General features: G+C 38.0%; 1 protein-coding gene across 2 annotated transcripts in view; it reads left to right on the forward strand.

The window, feature by feature from the left end:
* Nucleotides 1-18,288, forward strand: part of LTA4H (leukotriene A4 hydrolase) — a 48,653-nt gene extending 30,365 nt beyond the window's left edge. The window contains exons 12-19 of one of the 2 annotated variants that reach the window (XM_036891331.2): nucleotides 5,715-5,859; nucleotides 6,726-6,829; nucleotides 7,255-7,325; nucleotides 9,332-9,386; nucleotides 14,449-14,544; nucleotides 16,514-16,596; nucleotides 17,251-17,355; nucleotides 18,005-18,288. In XM_036891331.2, the coding sequence (XP_036747226.2) occupies nucleotides 5,715-5,859; nucleotides 6,726-6,829; nucleotides 7,255-7,325; nucleotides 9,332-9,386; nucleotides 14,449-14,544; nucleotides 16,514-16,596; nucleotides 17,251-17,355; nucleotides 18,005-18,122 (777 nt within the window). In that variant the 3' untranslated portion in view covers nucleotides 18,123-18,288. Of the gene's footprint in view, nucleotides 1-5,714; nucleotides 5,860-6,725; nucleotides 6,830-7,254; nucleotides 7,326-9,331; nucleotides 9,387-14,448; nucleotides 14,545-16,513; nucleotides 16,597-17,250; nucleotides 17,356-18,004 lie in introns of those variants that run through there. The other variant, XM_036891334.2, reaches the window with a different exon arrangement.
* The last annotated feature ends 842 nt before the right edge of the window (nucleotides 18,289-19,130 follow it).

The following is a 19,130-nucleotide window of genomic DNA, read 5'->3' on the forward strand; positions in this document are numbered from 1 at the left end:
TTCTAAGAGTTTTATGGTTTCATTACTTACATTCAGGTCTTTGATCCATTTTGACTTTACTTTTGTATATGGGGTTAGACAATAATCCAGTTTCATTCTCTTGCATGTAGCTGTCCAGTTTTTCCAACACAAGTTGTTGAAGAGGCTGTCATTTCCCCATTGTATATCCATGGCTCCTTTATCATATGTTAATTGACCATATATGCTTAGGTTTATTTCTGGGCTCTCTAGTCTGTTCCATTGGTCTATGGGTCTGTTCTTGGGACAGTACCAAATTGTCTTGATTACTGTGCCTTTGTAGTAGAGCTTGAAGTTGGAGAGTATAATCCCCCCAGCTTTATTTTCCCTTCTCAGAATTGCTATGGCTATTCGGGGTCTTTTGTGGTTCCATATGAATTTTAGAACATTTCTTCTAGTTCAGTGAAGAATGCTGTTGGTATTTTGATAGGGATTGCATTGAATCTGTAGATTGCTTTAGGCAGGATGGCCATTTTGACAATATTAATTCTTCCTATTCATGAGCACAGGATGTATTTCCACATGTTGGTATCTTCTTTAATTTCTCTCATGAGTGTCCTGTAGTTTTCAGTATATAAGTCTTTCACTTCCTTCAATAGGTTTATTCCTAAGTATTTTATTCTTTTTGATGCAATTGTGAATGGTGTTGTTTTCCTAATTTCTCTTTCTGCTAATTCATCATTAGTGTATAGGAATGCAACAGATTTCTGTGTGTTAATTTTGTATTCTGCAGCTTTGCTGAATTCAGATATTAGATCTAGTAGTTTTGGAGTGGATTCTTTAGGGTTTTTTATGTACAATATCATGTCATCTGCAAACAGGGACAGTTTCACTTCTTCCTTGCCAATCTGGATGCCTTTTATCTCTTTGTGTTGTCTGATTGCTGTGCCTAGGACCTTCAGAACTATGTTGAACAAAAATGGTGAGAGTGGGCGTCCTTGTCTTGTTCCCTATCTTAAAGGAAAAGCTTTCAGCTTCTTGCTGTTAAGTATGATGTTGACGGTGGGTTTGTCATATATGGACTTTATTATGTTGAGGTACTTGCCCTCTAAACCCATTTTGTTGAGAGTTTTTATCATCATGGATGTTGAATTTTGTCAAATGCTTTTTCAGCATCTATGGAGATGATCATGTGGTTTTTGTCCTTTTTTGTTTATGTGGTGGATGATGTTTATGGATTTTCAAATGTTGTACTATCCTTGCATCCCTGGAATAAATCCTACTTGATCATGATGGATGATCTTTTTGATTTATTTTTGAATTTGGTTTGCTAATATTTTGTTGACTATTTTTGTATCTGTGTTTATCAGGGATATTGGTCTGTAATTTTCTTTTTTTGTGATGATGTCTTTGCCTGATTTTGGTATTAGAGTGATGCCGGCCTCAGAGAATGAGTTTGGAAGTATTCCTTCCCCTTCTACTTTTTGGAAAACTATAAGGAAGATGGGTATTACATCTTCACTAAATGTTTGGTAAAATTCAGCAGTGAAGCTGTCTGGTCCAGAGATTTTGTTCTTACATAGTTTTTTGATTACCAATTCAATTTTGTTGCTGGTAATTGATCTGTATGATTTGTTTCTTCCTGGGTCAGCCTTGGAAGATTGTATTTTTCTAGAAAGTTGTCCATTTCTTCTAGGTTATCCAGTTTGTTAGCATATAGTTTTTCATAATATTCTCTAATAATTCTTTGTATTTCTGTGGTGTCCGTAGTGATTTTTCCTTTCTCATTTCTGATTCTGTTTATGTGTGTAGACTCTCTTTTTTTCTTGATAAGTCTGGCTAGGGGTTTATCTGTTTTATTTTCTCAAAGAACCAGCTCCTGTTTTCATTGATTCTTTCTACTGTTTTATTCTTCTCGATTTTATTTCTTTATGCTCCTTCTTATTTATTATGTCCTTCCTTCTACTGACTTTGGGCCTCATTTGTTCTTCTTTTTCTATGTTCATTAATTGTGAGTTTAGACTGTTGATATGGGATTGTTCTTCTTTCCTGAGGTAGGCCTGTATTGCAATAGCATGGCCTTTGCTATGTCCTACAGAATTTGCAGTGTTGAATTATTGTTGTCTTTTGTCTCCATATATTGCTTGATCTCTGTTTTTATTTGGACATTGATTATTTAGGAGCAAGTTGTGAAGCCTCCATGTGTTTGTGGGCTTTTTCATTTTCTTTGTGTAATTTATTTCTAGTTTCATACCTTTGTGGTTTGAGAAACTGGTTGGTACAATTTCAATCTTTTTGAATTTACTGAGGCTCTTTTTGTGGCCTAGTATATGATCTATTCTTGAAAATGTTCCATATGCAATTGAGAAGAATGTATATACTGCTGCTTTTGGGTGGAGTGTTCTGTAGATGTCTGCTGGTCCAACTGTTCTAATATGCTGTTCAGTGCCTTTGTCTCCTTGCTTATTTTCTGTCTGGTTGATCTGTCCTTTGGAATGAGTGGTGTGTTGAAGTCTCCCAAAATGAATGCATTGCATTCTATTTCTCCCTTCGATTCTGTTTGTATTTGTTTCACATATGCTGGTGCTCCTGTGTTGGGTGCATAGATATTTATAATGGTTATATCCTCTTGTTGAACTCACCCCTTTATCATTATGTAATATCCTTCTTTGTCTCTTGTTACTTTCTTTGTTTTGAAGTCTATTTTGTCTGATAGAAGTACTGCAACACCTCCTTTTTTCTTCCTATTAGTTCCATGAAATATCTTTTTCCATCCCTTCACTTTTAGTCTGTGTATATCTTTGGGTTTGAAGTGAGTCTCTTATAGGCAGCATATAGACAGATCTTGGTTTTTTCTCCATTCACTGTCTCTACGTCTTTGATTCATGCATTCATTCCATTTACATTTAGGGTGATTATCAATAGGTATGTACTTACTGCCATTGTAGGCTTTAGATTCATGGTTACCAAAGGTTCAAGGGTAATTTCCTTACTATCTAAGTCTAATTTAACTCACTTACTATGCTGTTACAAACACAATCTAAAGGTTCTTTTTTTTTTCCTCCTTTTTCTTCCTCCTCCATTCTTTATATATTAGGTATCATATTCTGTACTCTTTGTCTATCCCTTGACTAACTTTTGGGGTAATTGATTTGATTTTGCAACTGCTTAGTAATTAATTGTTCTACTTTCTTTACTGTGCTTTTATTTCTTCTGATGATAGCTTTTTAGTCTTAACATTTCCATCTATAGCAGTCCCTCCAAAATACACTGTAGAGGTTTTTTGTGGGAGGTAAAGTCTCTCACCTTTTGCTTATCTGGAAATTGTTTAATCCCGCCTTCAAATTTAAATGATCATCTTGCCGGGTAGAGTATTCTTGGTTGGAGACCCTTCTGTTTCATTGCATTAAATATATCATGCCACTCCCTTCTGTCCTGTAATATTTCTGTTGAGAAGTCTGATGATAGCCTCATGTGTTTTCCTTTGTATGTGATCTTTTTTGTCTCTGGCCGCTTTTAATATTCTGTCCTTATCCTGATCTTTGCCATTTTAATTATTATAGTCTTGGTGTTATCTTCTTTGGGTCCCTTGTGTAGGGGGATCTGTGGATCTCCATGGCCTGAGAGACTATCTCCTTCCCCAGACTGGGGAAGTTTTCAGCAATTACCTCCTCAAAGACACTTTCTATCCCTTTTTCTCTCTCTTCTTCTGGTACCACTTTTACATGAATATTGTTCCTTTTGGATTGGTCACACAGTTTTCTCAATATTCTTTCATTCCTAAAGATCCTTTTTTTCTATCTCTGCCTCAGCTTCTTTGTATTCCTGTTGTCTAATTTCTCTTCCTTTTACCATCTCTTCTACTACATTTAATCTGCTTTTATATCCCTCCATTGTATGTGTCATTTCAGATATTGCATTCCTTATGATTGAATCTTGGTCCTGAATTCTATCCTGAGTTCTTGAATATTTTTCTGTATCTTCATGAGCATGTTTATTATTTTGATTTTGAAATGTCTTTCAGGAAGATTGATGAGTTCAGTTTCATTTGGTTCTTTCTCTGGTTTTTGTGGGATTTTGGTTTGAACCAGTTTCCTTTAATGTTTCATATTTGTATGTGGCGCACTCTACTTTCCAGAAGCTCTAGTCTCTGGAGCTGCTTAGACCCTAGAGCAATGTTGCTGGTCACACGGGAGCAGTGCTGGTTCCTGTGGGGAGGAAAGAGCTTTTTCCTGCCTCCTGGCTGCTGTACATGTCTCCACTGCCAGAACCAGTGGTCTGAGCACACAGGTGTAAGGTTCTTTACTTTGAGTTTGTAGCTGCCCTAGGTGAGGCCTCCTTCTGGCTGTCCTGATGCCAGGGTAGGGAGGAGCCGGTTTGGAAGTCGGTGCTGGACGGGAGGAAGGTGCAGCAGGCTGCGTATCATGGTGGGGGCCTCAGAGCTGTGTAACCAGCCAGGAGGATGGAGTGCCTGAAGCTCCTAAAAGTCCCCAACCTGTTAGGCAGAGTGTGCCTGAACAATTTTGTCTACTGGTTCTTTCTCCTGAGCATCAAGCTCTGTGCAATCCTTGCCCCTTTAGCAGCCCTCTTGCTGTTAGGAAGTTTCTCAGACTGCCTGCCTTTCTTTTGTCCCAGAGCAGCTGGATGTGGATCCCTATTTTCCACAAGCAGCTGGAATCTCAGTCTCTCCAAGTATTCCGCCTGTCTTAGCTTTCCAACCCCACTAATCTCCAGAGCACCATGCAATGTAGTTTCGTGCTCCCAGAGCAGATCTCCAGGGCTGGGTGTTCAGCAGTCCAAGGCTTCCACCCACTCGCTGCTCCATTTCTCTTCCTCCCACCAGTGAGCTGGGGTTGGAGAAGGGCTTGGGTCCCACCAGATCATGCTTTGGTATGTTACCCTGTTCTGTGAGGCCTACTCCTTTCTCCAGGTGTATGCAGTCTGGTGCAGCCTTCCTTCCTGTTGGTCCTTTAGGATTAGTTTTATTCAGTATATTTTCGTATTATATGTGGTTTTGGGAGGAGGCTCTGTCTCACCTCACACCGCCATTTTTAATCCTCTAAAGAAAGTCATTTGTATAGTATGGAAAATCAAGCGTATGTGGGCATAATACCCTACTGATACATGGTAATCATTATCCTGTGTAAGGTCATGTTCATGACCATAGGATCTCATTGAGCTATGCAATTAATAGTCAATTTGAATTTTATTTGGTAGATTTATGTCATTTTAAAGTGCTATATCCAGAAAGCTGAATTTGCTGACCAGGGTTTGAAACATTTTTCTAGTCTTTCATAAGAATAAAGCCTACTCTTATTATGATTAGCACACATAATCTGGGTGGGTCATGGGGAAGGCAGTATAAAGCATGGAGAAGACAAGTAGTGACTCTATAGCATCTTACTGTGCTGATGGACAGTGACTGCAATGGGGTGTCCAGGGGACTTGATAATATGGGTGAATGTTGTGACCACAATGTTGCTCATGTGAACCCTTCATAAGGTTGTGTATCAGTGATACCTTAATAAAAAATAAAAATAAAAATAATAAAGCCTCTCTTGAGCAAAAGATATCACAAAGCATTACACAAGTAGCCATTCCAGAAATTTATTCTAACATGTCCTGCAATTTCCAGTCTCTCAGGTTATGTTCTAGACTCCCCTAGAGTTATGCCCCTGGGTGAATACTTCCTTATTAATTTGTTTGCTGGTTATCAGTCTATATACCTGAACATTCATCTAATGCTGTGTTTGCAGATGAAGACTTTTGGGGATACACATCCTTTCACCAAACTTGTGGTTGATCTGACGAATGTAGACCCTGACGTAGCATATTCTTCAGTTCCCTATGAAAAGGGCTTCGCTTTACTCTTTTACCTTGAACAACTTCTTGGAGGACCAGGCAAGTAGTTGGCATTTTCTAATTTTTTTTTAGGGTAATGTTAAAAATAAGAAAGAATTTTTAACTGTTGCTTTTACTCCATTTAATTCTTCCAGTTCATAGTTCATTCTCTCTGTAGCTGCTCAAGAAATCTGTATCATTTTTCTAATGTTACCTCTCTACTTAATACTTTGACTAACTGCTGAGTTGTTAATTGTTCTGCTTCACTTAAAAAAAATTCATGAGTATTTTAAAAATTAGGAAAATAGTATGTACTCATTGAAAGTTGTGAGGTATATACTATGTATTTATTCTACATGTTTTTTTTAAATCCTGCAGTATTTCAGTGGCCTATGTCAGAACTTACAAATAAATCTATCTTATGTTTTTCATTGCCATCACAGCATTTCATTATATGGATGTACGAGTTTTTATAACCTGCCCTTGTTGGTGGGTGTTTAGGTGTTCTTTGCTGACTTTGAAAGCCCTCCCACACCTGTACCCATTCTGTCTGCAAATCTTACTTTCCTGCTTAATAGTCACACTAGGGTCCTTGCTTTCAGAACTTGTGTTGTAGATTCCTTTTCTGTTTCTGCATTGTGTCACTTCATTGTGTCATCCCCTTACCTGTAAATAGGATTTCTTTTCTCCTTCCACCAAATTACATATATTCTTCAAAGCCTAACTAGTGTCTTGCCCTTTTTTTTAAACATTCTTTCACTCTTAACACACTCACTGGTTTCCCTAATCTCTGAAGTTCTTTATTCTTCATAGTTAGTAGTACAATGGCAAGCACCAAGAAAAAGTTAAATCATTACCGTTACTTCTCTTTTTTGACTTCTCTTTTTTCTTTCCTTTCCTTTTTTTTTTTTTCTTTCAACTCTTAGAGGTTTTCCTAGGATTCCTGAAGGCCTATATTGAAAAATTTTCCTATAAGAGCATAACCACTGATGACTGGAAGGATTTCCTGTATTCCCACTTTAAAGATAAGGTTGGCCTTCAGAAGCTTTCTTATTTTTCATGCCAAATACATCTTTATTTAACGGCTATTTGGTAGGCTGATTTGAATTCCTTAAGGGTAGTAATGGTTTAGAGTTTAAGATTCAACCTTTCATTATATTTTCTATTTAAAATGTGATCTCAACAACATGAACTAATGTGTAGGATATTCCTATTTCAGAGAGATCATTAGTGTGTTCCAGAAATTTATTTTTGTATGTACTTAATTTTTCTATTTTAATTATTTAATAGAACACTACTGATTAATACAATTTTATTTTTGCAAAGAGACTTAGAAATTGTCTCAACATGTCAGTGTAGACAATTACAGATTTGAGGACCAGAAGTCTATTTCAGATTTTTTTCCCCAAAAAAAAGGTTGTTCTGTAGCAAACTGGATGCTTTTACTGTTCACAGGTTGATATTCTCAATCAGGTTGATTGGAATGCCTGGCTCTACTCTCCTGGACTGCCCCCAGTAGACCTCAAGTCAGTACTTACATTAATGATTTCCTTCTCATTCCTCCTAATGCCTAGAGTTCCTCAAAATAGCTGAAAGGGTTTTATGCCTCCCTTAAGCTGTTACTAGTTAGTGATGAGAGTAGACTTCTTAGATGAACCTTAATCCTGAAGTCAAAGAATAATTCCCATGATATTATAAATTTGTTCAGTTCATTCCAAGTAATTGTTGAGTGTTTTCTTTCTGCACAAGGATGGTGAGAGAGAAGACTAAGATATTGCCCTTTCCTTTAAAACCTTTGCAATAAGAAAAATAACTTTTATAAGTATTGTGTTAATCATTGTAACAGTGTTGTAAGTTACCATCCCTACTTCTGGAGGTAGCAAATTAGGTTTAGCAAGAGAAGGGTCTTGCCTAGATTTACACAGTAAGTAAGGAGAGTTGAGATTCAAACCCTGGTCATCTTAACCTCTCCAGGATACTGCTTTTTAAACTTAACACATTCCTCAAATCAGAAACCTGAACCCTGGCCTTCCAAGCATTATATTAGGATGCTAAGAACTGCATCCAGCCAGGAACATGCTGTTCCCTCCACCTGGAGCACTCTACCCAGTTCATTTGAATCTCAGCTCTACAACCACTCCATCATGGAAGAATTCCTTGGCCTCTCTGACCAGGTCAAGATTCCCATTTAGGGTTTCTTGCTGCTGTGCATTGTCTCTTCACAGCTGTTGCCACGATAGTAATTTTACATTTATTTGTGTGATTATTAAAGTTTTCTCCTTCACACCTTTGGAGCAGGCCTCATATCTGGCTTTACCCTTTATTTCTCTTAGGACCTTGCCGTATTATTTATGGATTATGTATGGATTATTATTATTATTATTATTATGTTTGGGTTACTTCCCCTCCCTAGGCTAATTCTCACCTAATTCTTTTCATTACAATGAGAAGGAAATGTCAGGGTACCAAGAAACAGGCTAGTCAAAGGGTTTTTTACTGTCCCTTATGAAACCAGAGCTAAGTAATTTTTTAGTGGAACGTATTTTCTGCTGAGCAGTCAAAGGCCTCTCATCCCATTTGATTTTGAGGGCAAATGAAAGGGTTTACCTATACTCCACAGCCGACTACTTCATAAAGATAAAATGGCAGCTACTTTAAAGGAACTTGCTGCTTTGGCCTCTTTATTATCTCACCTGAGTGAGGCACAGACTCTCTTGAAGCATGTTCAGTGGTCACTTCTAATCAAACTTACTTCATTTAGGCCCTAAGGGACAAGCAATCTTCTATTCTCCAACAGAAACATTTCATGGCAAGCAAGCATGATTTATGGACACAGAGGGATGTTTTACAAGAATTTTGCACAGTTTCTTCCATTGTTGCAAAACATGGTTTATTTTTTAAGTTGAGAACACGGAAATCTTGGTGTAACTTGCTTTGCTTTCTTAATGCTCAGAGTTTGTTATTTCCACTTTCTTCTGAAAAAAAAAAAAAGAGGAACAAAATCATTACATGATATTGGAGTTTCCCCAGGGTCCTGTGACAACATTATTTCTCCAGTGTCTGGAATGGCGCCTGTAGCACGGGTTCTCCCAGCTTTGTTGGGTGGTCAGACTGTTGGAACAATGGAAAGTAAAATCCAAAGGGCAAGGACTGTGGTGTGTATCGTATCACCCCAAGAGCCTAGAACTGTTTCTGCCACGCAGTAAACATTCACATGCTCAGTGGCGTCCCAGCTCCTTCTCAAGTACCCCCCTCCTTCAGCTTTACTTCTGAAGCGTGATGGTCTTTGCTGAGTTGTTTTAGCATTCTCTCTGAAGGATAATCAGGTGTTTGATTAATTTGGTATCCACTTGGACTTCAAGTTTTGAGATGATGCCAGTAATATTTAACTCAGGTTAATATTTCCTATTTCATCACTCTGGAGTGCTTTATCTTTATTTAAAGAGAACTCTGAGTTTGTTCTATAACTTCAAAAGTGCATAAGCATGTGGATTTTATGAATTTAATGTCTATTATTTTTTCATCTTTGCAGTTATGATATGACTCTGACAAACGCTTGTATTGCCTTAAGTCAAAAATGGATCACTGTGAGTAGCAGCGTGTGATCTTTGGCTCGTTTCTGAATCATGCAAATATGTCTGTACTCATGAAGGTGGTAGCAGGGACTGGTGTGGGGGATAGTACTTCATTCTCAAACTCATGTACAGGGAAGGGCTATTCATAAGTCAAGTCCAAAGTGATATTATACCAGCCCCCAATGTGTAAAAGTTTAGTTTGAGGGGAAAAATAGTAGGTGTTTGATGGTATTGGTTCTGGATTTTCTTGCTTTGTTTTGATTCTTTAAAAAAGGCATGCATAAATACTGCATTTTCCCTTTCTTCTTCCCTCATAAATCATTCATAATACACTACTTCACACAACCAGGTAAATCTAAAATGATCCTGGGTGAGCACTAATGCCAACTGTTAAGGGTAGAATTGAGGCAGTTGTTCTCTATCTGGGTTACTGTTCACGTCTGTCAGACTTGCTCAAGAGGAGGCTCTTCATGTGTAACTGAAATGTAACCTTAGAGAAGCTGGAACAAGATGCGCCCAGAAAGTTTTTTGAGGGAACATACCAGAAAATGTAGGAATAACGCTTGTAGGGGAGGAAAAATAATATTCCCTCTGCCCTCTGAGTTCTTAGCTGAGACCCCTGTAGTCAAAGATTAAGAGAAAAACAAATTTATTCACATGTATATCTCCATGTATACATGGGACGTACCCAGGGGAAAATGAGTACTGTCCCTTATGAAACCAGAGCTAAGTAATTTTCTAGTGGAAGGTATTTTCTGCTCATCAGTCAAAGGCCTCTTATCCCATTTGGTTTTGAGGGCCAACGAAAGGGTTAGCTATGCTCCACAGCCGTGGCTCAAATTCAGAATTATATTACCATTTTAATAGAAAAAGGGGAGAAGAGATGTAGGCCTCTTAGGGGAGAGTAAATGATTTTTAGGAAAGATGAATGGGCCCTTAGAAGAACAGATGGGAGGTGTGGTCATTTGTGACGAAGTCTGTCTGGACAGGGAAACCTGTAGGTTCCCCTTCTATGGTCAGTCTTCCTTGGCTGATGAAACTCCTGGGCAAGGGACATTGAGCTCCTTTTGGAGGCTCTGTCTTTAGGCAGATAAGGTGAGTTCAGAAAAAGCCTCTCCCTGCATTTGCTATTTGTCACAGGCCTACAGTTCAAAATAATCAATATACAAAAGGAGCACTTTTAGAGTAGCCTATTTTGCTGCCTTTCCTCCCATTATCTGCAGCAAATTTAGATGCTGCCTTTTGAAACATTTCTAAAGTTTATTCAACCAATATTCTTTAACATCCTTCTACATACAAAAAGCTATACCATACACTATGAGAGTTAGAGATGGACATGCCTTCAAAGCAGCCATAGTTTAATTAAATAAACTAATTCCTACATAAATAACCCATGCTCAACAGTTAGTGATGAGGAGCAGGAAAAAGATACAGAAGTAGTAAGAAGTCAACAGAAGGAGCCAATACTCCCCCAGGGGGTGGGGCGGCGGACTGGCTGCAGCATCAAGGAGAGCTTTCTCCAGGAGAGGGTGTGTCAGCTGGGTTTGAATGTGGTTTGGACATGAATGAGGTCAAGGAGGACATTCTGGGTGGGAGGACAGTGTTTAAACCAAGGTTTTGAGTCCAAGCGGCAACAAAACCCAGAGCCTGCATGGAGAGGTGAGCTCAGCCTGGATAGAGCTTAAAGCCTGTTCTTCAGGTTCATCTCTCAGCCCAGCGCCCATCCTGACCTGGGGCTGTAGCCGTTCTGACTGACTGGCAGTTCCATGAGGGTGGTGGTATTCCACTCCTTCCCACCTTCCACAATGCTGCCCACCCTGCTAAGTAAGGCTTTCTTTCCTCACCTCCCATAGAATCCACCCTTTCTCTCCCCACCCCAGGCTAAGTAAGGCTTTCTTTCCTAACCTCCCATAGAATCCTATAAACAGCACTATGGTGTCATTGCTGGCTTTTACTGGGCCGTAATTAAAGTACTCTTATCAGATTGGAACCAGTCACCAGCTGAATCACCCAATCAGTTAACTGAAAACACTGGCTAAGGCAAAAATGTCATGAAAACCAACCACGAGACATTTTAACTTAAAACATAATTTACTCAAACTACAGGCCAAGGCTGTGTATCATCTGCATAAACTGCATTCATAATATACCTGTAACTGCCAGTTTTAGTTTCTTTAAAATGGAAATGGAATTTAAATATACTCACAAAGCAATCTGTGGATTCATCTAGATTTTTCCTATTGCTATGCTAATGTTTTCCAAGGAACTTGTCTACAAATTCCACAGCAACCTTTTTTCTATGGCAATTTTTAAGTTAGTGTTTACTTGGTATTTCTAGAGCAATAAACTTAATAAACTTTCTTTCTGCTCTCCTCTTTCATCAACTTACCTAGTATTTAATAAGATTTCGTAATTACAACTGACTAACACATTTGGAAACAATTATAGCTGATTTGGCTAACACATAAGTCAACAGTTGGGATCAGAAAAGCACAGGCACTAGAGGGGTGGTCACTCATTCTGAGCGTCTTGCATGCCCTGGACATCCATCAGTTCATTTTACAGGGGGAGTATATTGAGTGTTTTTAGTGGAGCTCATTTAAGAAAGCATTTACTGTTTTGTTTATTTCTCTATTTCTTTCACCTGGCTATAAGCTCTGTTAGAGCAAGAATTGTTTTTATTTATCTCTATATCCCCCAGGGCCATCCACATTTATCACTGTTATCTAAATATCTGAATTAGTGGAAGGAAAACAAAGTTGGAGAGAGAAATTAGTTTCTTGTCATGGAGGATCTTGAATTATCAGGCTAAGGAATTTAAAATATAATCTGTAGGCAGCAGTGGATCCATAAAGGTTTTTGAATTGCAAACAAAATGATCAGAGTTGTATATTAAGACCATTAATCATGCAGTGTAATATATGGGATCGATTAAGATGGAAAAGTTCCAGTTAGAAGGCTAGTTAAGAAGGTATCAGTAATAGTTCAGATAAGAAGTCTTGAGGAGTTTGAATTAGAACAGTGCAGGAAGAAATATTCATAGATTGAAAGATTTTTGAGGTTTAATTTTACAGCTAGTTAGGAAATTAGAAACTGATTATATGTGGAGAATAAGAAACAGGCATAGAAAGGTCCAGGTTTGGGGGGAACCACCTACAGCCAAAAGAAGGAAGAAAAGCCAAGTCAGGAAAATGAAATAACAAACCAAGGGAAAAGAAACTGTAATTTAAAACAAAATATAGACATCTTTTTGGAGATTCTCATAACATCATAACAATATTAGAGCATTACTTTTTAGATCTAAGTTCAAGATTTTTTTTTTTGTATGAAAATACAGTGTCTAAGCAGCTGCCTGTGCACATAGATACCTCCACTGTCTATACTTTGCCTGGAGTTGGTTGGGCGTCCTGTGCTCAGTGTTGTGACAGTGGTGACCAGGGGTGTTGAGTTCTGATGGGAGGAGTGGCTTCATTAGGTACTCTGTCTAAATAATTTAGAAAGGTTTAATTATTTCTATCCAAGGAAGGGTAATCTGGCAATGCATCTTTATTATCTGGTAAGAGCCACAGATAATATTTTGCTCTCCTACTGGTGCCTCAACCTGTATGTTTTGTATGGTTTGCAGACTCGACATGGAGAAAAGTGTTAAGAGATGTCCAAGGGAAACAATCTCTTAACAACGTATGTTAGGACCTCTTGTTTAAATTTGAAAAATTTATTCCAGTTTACCTAGTAAAACAGCTATTGCTCCTGATTTCTGCTTTTTACTTTAGGCTCAGCAGCTAAGGTGGATAATTACAAGTAGTTCAGTATCAACAGGAGCAGGCAGTGTCAGAGCAGATGGAGGACATTGTAATCACTCGTTCTCTCTTTGCCTTATGCCTTTGATTTCTCAAGTGTTTTCCTCAAATTAATGCAAAAGATAATACATATGTAGCTTATTTGCAAGGTATAAAAATCAACTGTAAAGCAATATCTGGGTACCTACCACTAATGTAAGAAATAAAACCTCACCAGTACCTTTGAAGCACCCCTGCCTGTCTCATCCCCACCTCTACCTGCCTTGCCTTCCCATCAAGATAACATTACCTTGAGTTTTGGTTTATCATTTCCTTGCTTTTTATGTTTTTACCACAGATAAATATATCCTTACTAGATAGTTTAAATTTGCATGTTTTTGAACAGAGAATGAGATCTGTAAGTTCTGATACTAAGGTGAGGTTCTAAGGAGAGAAGAAGTTCCAATATTAAGGGGAATTCTGACAGGGAAGGAAGGTGTAAAATAACACATATCCTTACAAGGATATATATGCACACATAAAATTTTCTGGAAGGATATACAAGGAACTATTAATATTGGTTACTGAGGAATGGGACTTGAAGACAGGAAGCAAAAGCAGAAATTTTTCATTTTGTCCTATTTGATTTTTTAACATTTGCATATATTTATTTAAAATTAAAAGAAATCCTATGTTAAAAGAATTTTAAACTAATTTTAAAATATTTAAAAATATTTATTTTGATAAGTTTTAATATTCTTTAATCATATCCTCAGAGATTTTTAGCAATGAATTCTAAATTGGGAAGTACAAACCCACTTTTCTTTTTCTTAGATGACTTCCAAGATTAAGTGGGGAAAACAGGATATGTGGGGATGGAGGGAAACATCAGTTTGTGGTCTTATAAATTTTATAAGTGTGATATTTTAAAAGATATGCAATTTGATCCTTTACCCAAATTTTTGTACTGGTCTATGAATTAGTTGACAAGCCTTTTGTAATGTGTCTTTACTTTGGAAATCTATCTTGAATGGTACAAAGGATGTCAAAGTTTACTTTACTGTCACCATAACTAGTCTAATTTTTCTTAAGTAATATAAATCTTAGGAGTCATATCAGCTCTTAAAGTTATAATAATGCAATCTCAGAATTATTAAAGTAGCTAAGACAAATTTATTTTTTATAATCTTGTGTGTCCTTGTATTTCTTTTTCTTTATTTTTACTTTTATGTCAGGTAAACCAATAAATATTAAGTTGTACACAAATGGAAATAATCAGCTAACATTTATTTTAGGCCAAAGAAGATGATTTAAGTTCATTCAACTCAGCAGATCTGAAAGATCTCTCTTCTCATCAATTGAATGAATTTTTAGCACAGATGCTCCAGAGAGTAAGTACTAACTCAAAACATTAGAAACTAAAATGAACATAAAAGCATACATAGCATTTTTGTCAAACCCAACTTGGAAAAAATATATTAATGTGCAAACTAACAGAAAAAAATTTATAAAATTCTTTCATTTATTTTAAAACATTTGTTGAATACCTACTATGTATTCAATGTTGTATGTAAGAAATACACTGTCCTCAGAAAATCTAGTAGGAAAGGTCACATGTGCAAAATTTAGCAATAAAAGGAGTATTTTAGGTATGATTTAAGAAAAACTTAAGTGAAGAAGGACTTGTTTCCAACTGGCATTACCAAGGAAGGAGTTCTGGAGGAGTGGGGCTTGATTTGTGTGGAGCTGTTAGCAGGGAGGTGGAAATTCAAGTCTGGGGGAGCAGCAAGTGAAGGAGCATGCACAGTGTGTCAGGTGTGAGTTGAAGATAACGCTAGACAGGCTGGTGGGATCAGATGTGCTGAGTCTGGAGTGCTAAGCTAAGAATTTTTTATTTCATTTAAGTCAGTAAGAAAAGATTTAATATTTTTAACAGGAAAGTCATTGATAAAGTGGTGGGTTATGAAAACGAGTCTACTGGTGAGGACACTGGTGCAGGCATTTGCTGGGAGATTGTCAGCATGCAGGATGTGAGGGGGGACCTGGGGGGGAAGGGGAGAAGGGGCCGGTGAGAGGGAGGTTACAGGGTGAGAGCACGGGGACTTGTGACTGACTGGATTTGGGGGCTAACAGGAAAGCGTCCAAACAGATCTTAAGGTTTCAAACCAGGTAATTAAAAGAACATGTGAGACTGCAAGGAGCCGCGAGTTTTACGAGGGATAATGACGGGTGTGTGCCACCACAGTAAGGGGAGCGCTTGGGTCAGAGGACCAGCAGAGGGATGGAAGACTGCACCGACTTCCCTGTGGAGTCGACACAAAGTGAGGAATAGGAGTGTAAAGCAGCAGGGGCCTTAGGGAATACGTTTTCACTGCATCAAGTCACCACAATGTCACAGATGTCTGTAGTGCTATCCTTTGGCTCAGGACTAGGAAGAGAGAAGCATGCTGGAATGATTCAGGAGCAGACATGGCAGAAACTGGGGAAAGAAGGGGACCTAGGAGGTGACCTTAACCTGCTGACTTACCAGGGAGGACTCAGAGACAGAGACTAAGCAATTCAGGTGGGGTTAGGCAGGCAGCGAGAGCAGCGCTGGTGAGCGAGTATGCATTGAGAGCTCTGTGACATGAGGTCGTGGCTGGAGAAGAGCGTGGCCATCCACCTAGTGACACCTCAGCCTGTATCCCACAGGCACCTGACTGGCTGCTCGTCCAAACCGAACCCATCTTCTTTCCTTTACCCAGACTTGTCCCTGTCAGCATGGGTTAAGATGGGCATGGGTTTAAGGATCCCCTGAAGTTGTGTATAGAAGTTTGTATTTATATCATAAATGTATTTCTTTTTCTAAGTATAGAGTCCATATTATTCATCAGATTCTCACAGGGGTCTATAGTATAAAAGTTGAAAACTACTGTTCTGTAAGGATGTAGGTAATTTTAAAGGGCTTTTAAAAGAAATATACAAAAATAAAGCTATGGGGAAATCAGGAAATAATTAAGGAATCTGGAGAATGGAATAAACTTAAGATATCTAGGTTGTAAGGAAGAACTTGAAAGACTCTGGAAAGGGTATGAAAGTTGTTATTTATATATTATCAGTAAGTCTGAGGAGAGTAATTCTCTTTTAAATTAGGTACCTCACAAATTAAATTATCCTTTTGCTCCTAGTAGAACATCCTTATCCAAAGAAAGTCTGCACAAAATTTATCTTAGTGTACATCTGTGTTTTTTTAATTTTATGTTACTTATTTCTATATAATAAAATATTCAAGATTTTAATCTGGCTAAGAATTTCTCTCCAGCTCCTTTCTTCCAAGAAATCCTGTTGAACTGATACGTTGTACTTCTTTATTTTGCATAGGCACCTCTTCCATTGGGGCACATAAAGCGAATGCAAGAGGTGTACAACTTAAATGCCATTAACAATTCTGAAATACGATTCAGGTACATCATTTTAACTTGCCTCTATGGAAGAAAGTAAACTAGTTCAAGAGGTGGAGAAAGGGAAAGCAGAGTCTGAGACATACGTGAGTCTTGGAAGTCCTTGTCAAATTTACTGCATCTATGTAATGACAGTCATCTTTAAGGAACAGCTGCAGTATCTGTGAGATGGTAGTATTAATCTTTTTGTTAGAATGTGTTCTTAGTTTATTTTGCCTTAAAAAATTAGAATTAAAATTCAGTGGTAAATAGGTGTTTTCCCACAACTGGCCAAATAAACTCTGAAATGGGAATAGTTAGAAACCTGATTCTGCTATATGGTTAATCTTTCTTAATTAAATTTTATAGTGTGAGGCTTACACCAGAGTTTCCTTCAGAAACTGCATATACAAGACCACATGAGCACCAGCATAATCCACACTTTAAAACATAAGATCTTTTTCAAGAACAAACTGCTCTTCCTTCTCTTCTCCAATTATTAATTATTGTGTATGTAGAACTGTCTATGTAAGAGATTCTCAGCATAAAGACATATAACGTGTACATTATAACTGCAATGAGATTATTCATTGTTACAAAAGTAATCTTCAGTTATACCTGTCATTTCCTGTCCTTCCTCCTTTCCTACCTCATACCCCCTAAAAATCCTCCTTTCAGATGGTTACGGCTCTGCATTCAATCGAAATGGGAGGAAGCAATTCCTTTAGCTCTAAAAATGGCAACTGAACAAGGAAGAATGAAGTTTACACGCCCCTTATTCAAGTAAGAACCAAATTAAACGATGTAGTTATATAAAGAATGGGGAAGAAAAATCTTAAATGTTTTTCTTGTTGCTGAAATACTTTGTAAAATGCAATCTACAAGTGATAAATATTTTTTTAATTTGTTAAAGATTATAGATATAATTTTGGAATAGGAATTAACACTTCTGATACTTAAAATTTGAGATAATTTCATTGGCTTCTTTAGAATATGGATTACCTGTTATAGGCCAAATAGGGTTAGACACTGGTAAAAAGAGAATAAATCAAAGACAATCTTATATACACAGCAAGATGTGTAAAAGCAAATGAAAGGTAGCTGGTGACTAGGCGTGGACAGGAGAGAAGAGCCTGACGTTAAGGGCAAGGACAAATGAGCAGGTAAAGCCACTTGACTTGAATGTTGCAACGAGCTGGCAGAGCCAGTTGCCTGACATACAATAAAGGAATGCCTGGTGCAAGGGGAAAAGTTGTATCTTTGCCACAGGATAGAATTTAAGAATGTTTTGACTATGAATTTGGCAGGAATTCTGAAAAACACGTAACCATGACATAAGTATCCATGATTAATCTGTTTGCTTTTCATTTACTTCACAAATACATTTGCCAAAACAAGTCATTATCCATCTTTCTTTCTTTTGTTTTTACAGGGACCTTGCTGCCTTTGACAAGTCCCGTGACCAAGCCATCCGTACTTACCAGGGGCACAGAACAAGTATGCACCCCGTGACTGCCATGCTGGTGGGGAAGGACTTAAAAGTGGATTAGGGGCCTGCCTATTGCTGATTTCAGACATTTCTCTTTTTAAAATTGAATTCATAATGAAGTATATAAAACTCCACATGTTGTAACTAAAAAGTTCTTTTAATTTTGGGTTTTTACTGTTTTGTCAGTGATTTTCTTAAATAAAGCAGGGCTACCTTTTCCCCCTCCAGTGGCATGTTCTTTGTAAAGTGAATTTTAGCAAAGTGTAACCTCATACTTTATAAATGTGAAATTTTGTTTCATATCATTTCTCCCAGGATGATCACAAAAATGTCAATATATTATTTACATGATATTTTAAGCTCTTTAATTGAATCTGCTGCATACCAAAAATTCAACATGATTAGGGTTTTGCTTTTTAAATAACATTAAACAGAAACACTCACTTGGATTTGCTCACTACCCAGCTCGTGGACACAGCATGAACTCCCCTACCACACCTCCAGTGGGAGCGTTCTGCTCCCCGTGGCCTGCTCCCGTTAACCCACTGGACCTTCCTGTCCTGCTTGCCCGTCCATTAGCGACAGAGGGCCACCCTGAACACCAGGACTTCCCACCAGTCCCTCAGGGGTTCTCCTCATGATCTGTTCAACCTATGTCCTCTCCTCAGTGTTCACCAATCCTGTCACCCACACAGAGCATACAGCACAAAGACAGACATACTGAGAATAAACTTAAACCAAATAAGAGTAACAAAGCACCATCGTGAGTGCACTGTAGCGGCCCAGGGCCCTTTGGCACACAGTTTGGGAACCACAGTTGTATTAGTTAGGACTCACTGTAAACAACAGCAACCCAAACGACTACAAGTCAGAAAGGGAAAAGGAGGTTTATTTTAAGGGTACAGATAGGGGGAAGTTATCAGAACCTGTGCACAGACAGAAGAGGACTGACACTCAGGAGTGTGGAGCCCATCAATTCCTATCTCATGTCTGCTTCTCTCATCTACACTGTATAGTCTGATTACCCTTCAGCTTTACTGTTACAAATGGTTCTTACCACAGGGAGACA

Source organism: Manis pentadactyla, chromosome 10 (assembly GCF_030020395.1).
Source record: "Manis pentadactyla isolate mManPen7 chromosome 10, mManPen7.hap1, whole genome shotgun sequence".
In the NCBI taxonomy this organism is placed as follows: Eukaryota; Metazoa; Chordata; class Mammalia; order Pholidota; family Manidae; genus Manis; species Manis pentadactyla.